The 10,301-nt window shown below is 44.9% G+C and overlaps 2 protein-coding genes across 2 annotated transcripts; one reads left to right on the plus strand and one right to left on the minus strand.

Annotated features, from left to right (window-relative positions):
* Positions 1-74: 74 nt before the first annotated feature.
* mrps24 (mitochondrial ribosomal protein S24) lies at positions 75-2,466 on the minus strand. The gene is given in 5 exon segments (XM_082956029.1): positions 75-264; positions 266-458; positions 660-771; positions 881-961; positions 2,189-2,466. Coding segments are annotated over 5 exon segments (483 nt in total). The 5' UTR covers positions 2,198-2,466; the 3' UTR covers positions 75-176.
* nudcd3 (NudC domain containing 3) lies at positions 1,383-9,973 on the plus strand. Its single transcript, XM_014140478.3, has 6 exons — positions 1,383-1,793; positions 3,121-3,467; positions 3,747-3,879; positions 4,098-4,241; positions 4,332-4,520; positions 9,262-9,973. The coding sequence occupies exons 1-6, from the start codon at positions 1,596-1,598 to the stop codon at positions 9,370-9,372; spliced, it is 1,122 nt and encodes a 373-aa protein (XP_013995953.1). The 5' UTR covers positions 1,383-1,595; the 3' UTR covers positions 9,373-9,973.
* Positions 9,974-10,301: the final 328 nt, after the last annotated feature.

The following is a 10,301-nucleotide window of genomic DNA, read 5'->3' on the forward strand; positions in this document are numbered from 1 at the left end:
CTACTCTGAAGAGCCAACTCCAAGGCACACACTCAATAGTTGGTTTCCACACACTGTAGATAGATTTCAATAGACCCATTCAAATTCAATTTATTTTTTACAACTGTACAGTGGTGAGTTTCCCCAAAATAGTCCTGTATACAAGTCTTATATCAAATCTGTTAGCAATTCCTGTCTCAGACGTACTTGTAGACAGCCTTATCCTCCAGGGTCTGTACCTCCATTTTAACAGGACACTTGTAGAAGTGGGAGAGCAGTGTCTCTGTAGCCAATCAGGAAGTAGAACTTCTGTGGAGGGAGTTTCTGCAGCATCAGGGTGCACACCACCAGCATGTTGCCTCGTCGCTTTATCACAATCTCATTGGCCAGGCAGTTATGGAAAGTTCCGAAGAGGAAACGTCGTACAAACACGTCTTCCACAGTACGATCTGATGCTCCTCCCTCTCGATGTAGGTTACCTAGGAGATAAAGCGCAGGATGGAGGGAGAAAGGTTAGGTCTCCTTTGCCACACAATGATCAAGTTTGTCAGCATTTATATCTGATTACTATGGTTAGTCTATAACCTAGGCCAGCGTATTGACAGTAACTTTGTTACTCGCTATACACCGAGTTATCTTCTGCACGGTCAGATAAGTGGGGAAACTAGACAGTGACTCACTAGTGTGCTGGGAGAACCAGCCCTTGCGGTGTCCTATGTGGTGGGGGTGGAGTGCTTGCTCATAGGTTACTGGTCGGTCTCCTTTCCCCACCCGAATACGAGCTGCACGATTCTGACAACACAAAAGTTTAAGTACCAGATGCCAAGTTGGAGGCTATCTTTTTAGCAGCCAGTGAGTGAGGCAATAGTCAATGGCTTTAACAGTCAGGTTGAATACATACCTTGCAGCATGCTGCAGTGACATGAAGTGCTCGTGTTGTAGAGTTATTGTATATCGAGGTGCCGACTCTGGCAAGCGCGTTCTGTGGGGCAAAGGTGTGAAAACAAAGACACTGAGCAACAGCCAAGTAACATTGGCTAACGTTAGCTGCTATATCATTGGCTAGCCAGCCAGAAACACGCTATTTGTCCAAGCCCCGCCTACGTATCAAAACAAAACTAGTCATCGTTCGACTATATCACAACACTTTAAAGTAGAATAATCTCAAACAGTTATTGAACGAATGTAAACATGTTTCTCACCGATATCACACTGACAACTCAAGGACGCAGCCATTTTGACTGATGAAAGGGTTTGTGGGAAGAGCCAGAAATTAGCCGTTCTCATTGTATCAAGATGTACAATTATATAAACACCAATTACATTTTGTTATTGATTATATACATTGATATGGATGCATTATATTCAACACAATGTATTATATTAGAAAACAGTGTTTTGACATAGGAACCTTATTTTGCGGGTGGTGGTGTTACGCTGGGGACAATTTTCAGTTCGTACATAAAAATCAAAATAGCTATCCAGCTAGCTTGGGGGCACAATCTCAAACGACAACTATATAATTTTGCGATAAAGATACATTTATTGAAATACAATAGTCTTTAGTGTCAAGTTTCAACAGTTTGACAAACTACGCAGAACGTTTAAAATCTACAATGGCGTCGCCCATGGAAATGACAGAGTTGTATGACAACGCTTTGCTTGGAATCTTGCAGCATGTTGGAAACATCCAGAATTTCCTTCAGGTCTACTTCGGCTTCCTGTACCGCAAGACAGACTTTTACCGTCTGCTGTCAACCCCCAACGACCGTATGGGCTTCCCTCCAGGGGTGGCCGAGAAAATGGTCCTAAAGGTAGCTTACCTACTACTGTAGTTAGCTAGTTAAATATTTGACAACTTCTGTGTTAGCCGTTTAGGCCAGCCAATTTGCCCCCTAGAATGTTCGGAAGGCGAGTTGGTACCATGGTGGTCAATAGAACAAATAGGAGCTGGCAGGGTGAAAATGCCCTAAAACAAGGCCTGTTTTCTCGTGATTACTTCAAAACTACAGCAACCAGCTGGGACATATGGTAATATTATGAAACTGGGCTCCACGGTGGATACAATTATCTAGTTTTTATCAGGAAAAAATGCATTGCTAAAAATGTAAGGTGTCCATCCTATCCATAGACATCTGCTCAACATAGACGTAATTTTTAAACGTACACTCGGTAGTATGACATAAGCATAAACAGCGGGTCGATTTACCTGCAACATCAACAGATGGTGCTTTCAAGACAACAGGGAAGTCGGTAAAAATCATCACGTCAGTGATCTTCAGGTCGGAACTTTAGAAAGATGCCCGAGTTTCCGACTAGGAATTCCGAGTCAAGTGGTCTTGAACAAGGGCCTGCTCCAGGCATAAGCAACCGCGCTTATTTAACTCAGTCATAGTCTCAATTTACTGTTGAGAGTTAGAATAGTAGAATAGATAAGGTGCAAGTTCGAAATTGGGTTGTGCATCAACAATTTTTCTCTTATGTCGGTCACTTACAGTCACTCAATTAGCCATGTCAGCTAAACATTTTTAGATTGGTAAATTAGTCTAGCCAGCTATCTAAACTTCTAGTAATCATTGCTAAATACCGACCTGTCACGCAGGGCATGTGCCCTGACCTCCAGGGGGCCCCATTGATTTTGTTATTCACTCACATTCAGGTATTATTAACATGGCATAAGTCATAGTAAAATGTGTAGAATTGCAGGAAATTAGCTAGGGGGGTGGGCCCTGGAGGTCAGGCGCCCTGCGTGACCGGATGGTATTTGGCTATGATTGCTACAGTTGTTTTGAATGTGGCATATGACCCACTCTTAACGTAGTTGCCAACAGTCGGCTGTATCCGGTTTTCAGGGATTCAGCAGATGTGGGAACTCCGCTCATGCATTTTCTTTTATGCCTGCTACGATAGGTTAACAGTGACCTAATCTGTCAAGACTACCATTGTTGGCATCTCTCCTTGCGTCTAAACTCGTATGGGAAGAGATGTTAGTCTGATGTTAGGCTGATTTGGTTATAAGTTGGGATGTCGTCCCCTTTTCTATGATGATGCCATCTTGCAGACTACCTTTTAAGGTGCACAAAAAGTGATTAGGGGGTTGATTATGGACTTAGCTCGTCATGTCTCTGTTATTCTCCACAGTCCTTCCGTCTGTTTGAGCGTGTGGCTGAGCAGGACAGAGAGAGGCAACAGAGGGAGCTGCAGCAGAGACAGGAGGCCAGGATGGTGCCCCCCGCGGTGCAGGAGCTGGAGTTGCAGGCCACTGAGCAGCCAGAGGAGCCGAGGGGGGAGAAGACAGAGCCTGATGCCCAGAGAGAGAGCTCTGACTCAGCTTCTGGAGAGCCCAGTGCAGCCTCTAGCACTACCTCCTCCAGCCAAGGCTCTTCCAGCCAAGCCCCAGACTCTATTCCACAGCCCCATTGCAGCAGTGTGGCCCAGCCGTCATCACATGGAGACCAGGCAGCAGCAGCCTGTTCCGCATCTACAGAGTTAGTATTGTACTGCCTCTCTTGGCCATGCCAGTATGACTGGTTCTTTCTCCAAGCTTTTTCAATGCTTTCACAAAGTTACACAAAACAGGTTCACAACTGTTAAAACCTGTTATAGATGGGACATTTACATATTTGCTGAAATGCTCTACAAATACATGTTGGCAGTTTCGAATTTGGTAGAATCTCCTTAGTGGCATGGAATTGACCCCAATACTAAAACCCACCCTAATACCAACCCTTGTATCGAGTGCTTCTTCCACTGTGTGTGTGTGTCAGTGGTCAGGTGGTGCAACAGGCCAGTCCAGATAGTTACAATGGGGCGGTGAGGGACACCTACAGCTGGTCTCAGGACTACACCGATGTTGAGGTCCGGGTCAACGTTCCCAAGACCGTCGTCAAGGGCAGACAGGTAAACACGGCCACCACAGGGCTCCTCTTTCTACATATTTCAACCTTTTCAAAAACAAATACTTAATGTTTATAAATTCCTGTTTGAATTATTATGATGTGATGAGTTTTCTGTGTCCAGTTGATGTGATTCTTGAGTTAAACATTCCTCCTGGGGTTGTACCATGTAATGTATGTGAAGTATTCATGCTTTAATTTCTCTTTGTGTGTCCATGCCAGGTGTGTGTGAACATGCAACCGGGCAGTGTGCGTGTGTGTTTGAAGGAGGAGGCAGGAGAGACGGTCCTGATGGAAGGAGAGCTCACACATAAGATCAACACTGAGAACTCACTATGGAGCCTGGAGCCTGGATCTTGTGTGGTGGTGAGTGACACACACACACACACACACACACCCACAAATGTATCTAGACACACTCACTCACTGACGCAGCCTTCCTCCCTCTCCCTGTAGTTGTCTCTCAGTAAGAGTGGGGAGGTCTGGTGGAGTGCTGTGTTGAAAGGGGAGAAGGAGATTGATGTGAACCAGATCAACAGAGAGCGCTCCATGGCCACGGTGGACGAGGAGGAGCACGCCGTGCTGGACAGACTCACCTTCGACTACCACCAGAAACTACAGGGCAAGCCCCAGAGCCACGAGATGGTGAGAGCACGCACACACACACACACACACACAAGAATGGACACACACACACACTCGTAAACATGCATACACTACCATCAAACTAACCTAAGCCTCATGATGTTGAGAAGGGTATACAGTTGAAGTCGGAAGTTTACATACACTTAGGTTGGAGCCATTAAAACTTGTATTTCAACCACTCCACACATTTCTTGTTAACAAACTATAGTTTTGGCAAGTCGGTTAGGACATCTACTGTGTGCATGACACAAGTAATTTTTCCAACAATTGTTTACAGACAGATTATTTCACTTATAATTCACTGTATCACAATTCCAGTGGGTCAGAAGTTTACATACACTAAGTTGACTGTGCCTTTAAACAGCTTGGAAAATTCCAGAAAATTATGTCATGGCTTTAGAAGCTTCTGATATGCTAATTGACATAATTTGAGTCAATTGGAGGTGTATCAAAAGAAATCAGTCAAGACCTCAGAAAGAAAATTGTAGACCTCCAAGTCTGGTTCATCCTTGGGAGCAATTTCCAAACGCCTGAAGGTACCACGTTCCTCTGTACAAACAATAATACGCAAGTATAACCACCATGGGACCACACAGCCGTCATACCACTCAGGAAGGAGACGCGTTCTGTCTCCTAGAGATGAACGTACTTTGGTGCGAAAAGTGCAAATCAATCCTAGAACAACAGCTAAGGACCTTGTGAAGATGCTGGAGGAAACGGGTACAAAAGTATCTATATCCACAGTAAAACGAGACGTCTATCGACATAACCTGAAAGGCCGCTCAGCCAGCAAGGAAGAAGCCACTGCTCCAAAACCGCCATAAAAAAAGCCGGACTATGGTTTGCAACTGCACATGGGGACAAAGATCGTACTTTTTGGAGAAATGTCGTCTGGTCTGATGAAACAAAAATGGAACTGTTTGGCCATGATGACCATCGTTATGTTTGGAGGAAAAAGGGGGATGCTTGCAAGCCGAAGAACACCATCCCAACCGTAAAGCACGGGGGTGGCAGCATCATGTTGTGGGGGTGCTTTGCTGCAGCAGGGACTGGTGCACTTCACAAAATAGATGGCATCACGAGGAAGGAAAATTATGTGGATTTATTGAAGCAACATCTCAAGACATCAGTCAGGAAGTTAAAGCTTGGTCGCAAATGGGTTTTCCAAATGGACAAGGACAACAAAGTCAAGGTATTGGAGTGGCCATCACAAAGCCTTGACTTCAATCCTATAGAAATTTTGTGGGCAGAACTGAAAAAGCGCGCGCAAGCAAGGAGGCCTACAAACCTGACTCAGTTACACCAGCTCTGTCAGGAGGAATGGGCCAAAATTCACCCAACTTATTGTGGGAAGCTTGTGGAAGGCTACCCGATACGTTTGACCCAAGTTAAACAATTTAAAAGCAATGCTACCAAATACTAATTGAGTGTATGTAAACTTCTGACCCAATGGGAATGTGATGAAAGAAATTAAAGCAGAAAAAAATACTTCTCTCTACTATATTCTGACATTTCACATTCTTAAAATGAAGTGGTAATCTTACCTGACCTAAGACAGGGTATATTTACTAGGATTAAATGTCAGGAATTGTGCAAACTGAGTTTAAATATATTTGGCTAAGGTGTATGTAAACTTCCGACTTCAACTGTAGGGACACGTGGCGGAATTTGGTGCTGAACTATGTTGAGTCCAATTGTGCAGTTCTGTATTTGTATTGTATGTACAGTGCATTCTGAAAGTATTCCGACCCCTTGACCTTTTCCACATTTTGTTACGTTACAGCCCTGTTCTAAAATGGATTAAATTGTTTTTTCCCCTCATCAACCTACACACAATACCCCATAATGACAAAGCGAATACAGGTTTTTATAAATGTTAGCAAATTTATTAAAAATAAAAGAACAAACTTTATTTACATAATTATTCAGACCCTTTGCTATGAAACTCAAAATTGAGCATCCTGTTTCCATTGATCATCCTTGAGATGTTTCTACAACTTGATTGGAGTCCACCTGCGGTAATTTCTATTGATTGGACATAATTTGGAAAGACACACACCTGTCTATATAAGGTCCCACAGTTGAGAGTGCATGTCAGAGCAAAAACTAAACCATGAGCTCAAAGGAATTGTCCGTAGAGCTCTGAGACAGCATTGTGTCGATGAACAGATCTGGTACAAAAATATACTGCTGAAAAAAATAAAGGGAACACTTAAACAACACAATGTAACTCCAAGTCAATCACACTTCTGTGAAATTAAACTGTCCACTTAGGAAGCAACACTGATTGTCAATACATTTCACATGCTGTTCTGCAAATGGAATAGACAACAGGTGGAAATTATACGCAATTAGCAAGACACCCCCAATAAAGGAGTGGTTCTGCAGGTGGGGACCACAGACCACTTCTCAGTTCCTATGCTTCCTAGCTGATGTTTTCGTCACTTTTGAATGCTGGCGGTGCTTTCACTCTAGTGGTAGCATGAGACGGAGTCTACAACCCACACAAGTGGCTCAGGTAGTGCAGCTCATCCAGGATGGCACATCAATGCGAGCTGTGGCAAGAAGGTTTGCTGTGTGTGTCAGCGTAGTGTCCAGAGCATGGAGGCGCAAATGTGCATGTGTCTGCTCAAACGGTCAGAAACAGACTCCATGAGGGTGGTATGAGGGCCCGACATCCACAGGTGGGGGTTGTGCTTACAGCCCAACACCGTGCAGGACGTTTGGCATTTGCCAGAGAACACCAAGATTGGCAAATTCGCCACTGGCGCCCTGTGCTCTTCACAGATGAAAGCAGGTTCACACTGAGCTCATGTGACAGATGTGACAGAGTCTGGAGACGCCGTGGAGAACGTTCTGCTGCCTGCAACATCCTCCAGCATGACCGGTTTGGGGGTGGGTCAGTCATGGTGTGGGGTGGCAATTCTTCGGGGGGCCGCACAGCCCTCCATGTGCTCGCCAGAGGTAGCCTGACTGCCATTAGTAACCGAGATGAGATCCTCAGACCCCTTGTGAGACCATATGCTGGTGCGGTTGGCCCTGGGTTCATCCTAATGCAAGACAATGCTAGACCTCATGCGGCTGGAGTGTGTCAGCAGTTCCTGCAAGAGGAAGGCATTGATGCTATGGACTGGCCCGCCCGTTCCCCAGACCTGAATCCAATTGAGCACATCTGGGACATCATGTCTCGCTCCATCCACCAACGCCACGTTGCACCACAGACTGTCCAGGAGTTGGCGGATGCTTTAGTCCAGGTCTGGGAGGAGATCCCTCAGGAGACCATCCGCCACCTCATCAGGAGCATGCCCAGGCGTTGTAGGGAGGTCATACAGGCACGTGGAGGCCACACACACTACTGGGCCTCATTTTGACTTGTTTTAAGGACATTACATCAAAGTTGGATCAGCCTGTAGTGTGGTTTTCCACTTTATTTTTGCGTTTGACTCCAAATCCAGACCTCCATGGGTTGATAAATTGGATTTCCATTGATTATTTTTGTGTGATTTTGTTGTCAGCACATTCAACTATGTAAAGAAAAAAGTATTTAATAAGATTATTTCATTCATTCAGATCTAGGATGTGTTATTTTAGTGTTCCCTTTATTTTTTAGAGCAGTTTATTTCTGCAGCATTGAAGGTCTTCAAGAACACAGTGGCCTCCATAATTCTTAAATGGAAGATGTTTGGAACCACCAAGACTCTTCCTAGAGCTGGCCACCCGGCCAAACTGAGCAAATGGGTGAAAAGAGCCTTGGTCAGGGAGGTGACCAAGAACCCGATGGTCACTCTGACAGAGCTCCAGAGTTCCTCTGTGGAGATGGGAGAACCTTCCAGAAGGACAATGATCTATACAGCACTCCACCAATCAGGCCTTTATGGTAGTGGCCAGACGGCAGCCACTCCTCAGTAAAAGTCATATGACAGCCCGCTTGGAGTTTGCCAAAAGGCACCTGAAGGACTCTCAGACCATGAGAAACAAGATATTCTGGTCTGATGAAACCAAGATTGAATTATTTAGCTGGAAGCCAAGTGTCACGTCTGGAGGAAACCTGGCACCATCCCTACGGTGAAGAATGGTGGTAGCAGCATCATGCGGCGGGGATGTTTTTCAGCGGCACCGACGGGGAGACTAGTCGGGATCGAGGCAAAGATGAATGGAGCAAAGTACAGAGAGATCCTTGATGAAAACCTGTTCCAGAGCTCTCAGGACCTCAGACTGGGGTGAAGGTTCACCTTCCAACAGGACAATGACCCTAAGCACACAGCCAAGACAACGCAGGAGTGGCTTCGGGACAAGTATCTGAATGTCCTTGAGTGGCCCAGCCAGAGCTCGGACTTGAACCTGATCGAACATCTCTGGAGAGACCTGAAAATAGCTGTGCAGCAACGCTCCCCATCCAACCTGACAGAGCTTGAGAGGATCTGCAGAGAAGAATGGGAGAAACTCCCCATATACAGGTGTGCCAAGCTTGTAGCATCATACCTAAGAAGACTCGATGCTGTAATCGCTACCAAAAGTGCTTCAACAAAGTACTGAGTAAAGGGTCTGAATACTTATGTGAATGTCATATTTCAGTTTTTCGTGTAGATAGATGAAGGGGATAACTATTTAATCCATTGTAGAATAAGGTTGTAACGTAACAAAATGTGGAACAAGTCAAGGGGTCTGAATACTTTCCGAATGCACTGTATGTATGTGGGCATTCCGTTCTCACAAGTTCTCTCTCTTTCTCCTCATGTAGAAGGTGCATGACATGCTGAAGAAGGGCTGGGATGCTGAGGGCTCTCCCTTTAAAGGACAACAGTTTGATCCCTCCATGTTCGACATCCCCTCCAGTGCCGTACAGATGTGAACACACAATGTTGGGGATTGGGGTTGAGAGACTGAGGAGAGTTAGCAGATTTATCAGTAGAAACTGCCTGGTATTTTAAGAGGATTCTTTCTTTTTCTGAGTGATCTTTGAATAGGAGGGAGATGAGCTTTGTTACTGTGTTCTGACTGATGTGACATACCCGGGTTGTGTTCATTAGTTACCAAACAGAAGAAAAAATACAAACTGTGAGGAACTTCCTGCACTCCCTGAACGCTCATTTACTCTTTCCATTGCAAATTGTTTTAAAAACCCTTTCCATTTCGGGCCCTAATGAACATGACCCTGAACATACCTGTTTAAGTGTCTGTCTGCCCACTGAACACACCTGGACCTAGGAGATAGCTGTACAGACACAGGTCTAGGATCAGATAACCCTCCCCATATCTTAACCTTCACCATTGAGGTGGATAATGCAGAACTGACCCTAGATCAGTTTCGAGGGGCAACTTCCAGGTCCAGATGTCTGTGGTGTTTTACATGTAGACGACTGATATTGGTTGGCTAAATACCTCCCTGCCATTTTCATTTTACTAAGGTGTGTCAGTACTGTGTGCCTGAAATAAATTAAATAAAACCTGCACTGATGCGTTCTCTGATGTCTGTGTGCTGTGGAGCGGCATTAAAACCTATGTGTCATTGCCATAGAGATGCACAAAGTTCTCAACATTGTATCTGCTATTGTGGCGTCTGTGGCAGAATGGGAAGTGCCGTTTGCATTTTTTTGTTGTATTTATTAGGGATCCCTTTTCCATCCTGCCAAGGCAGCAGCTTCTATTCCTGGGGTCCAAACACACCAAAGCACCCACATTGAGGCAATATCCACTTTCAAGTAGTCTTATTTTCTTTAGAAGTTTGGAAAAAAGTGTAAAGATAATATTGTTGATTTACCACCACTTGCAGTGCTGGAG

Source organism: Salmo salar, chromosome 01, assembly GCF_965601325.2.
Source record: "Salmo salar chromosome 01, fSalSal1, whole genome shotgun sequence".
In the NCBI taxonomy this organism is placed as follows: Eukaryota; Metazoa; Chordata; class Actinopteri; order Salmoniformes; family Salmonidae; genus Salmo; species Salmo salar.

What these genes read in the sequence shown, in the direction of transcription:
- nudcd3 (XM_014140478.3), top strand. Translation starts at nt 1,596, where the DNA reads ATGGCGTCGCCCATGGAAATGACAGAGTTGTATGACAACGCTTTGCTT. An exon ending in CCGAGAAAATGGTCCTAAAG is followed by an intron (nt 1,794 to 3,120) that starts GTAGCTTACCTA and finishes TATTCTCCACAG; the next exon opens with TCCTTCCGTCTGTTTGAGCG. An exon ending in AGCCTGGATCTTGTGTGGTG is followed by an intron (nt 4,242 to 4,331) that starts GTGAGTGACACA and finishes CTCTCCCTGTAG; the next exon opens with TTGTCTCTCAGTAAGAGTGG.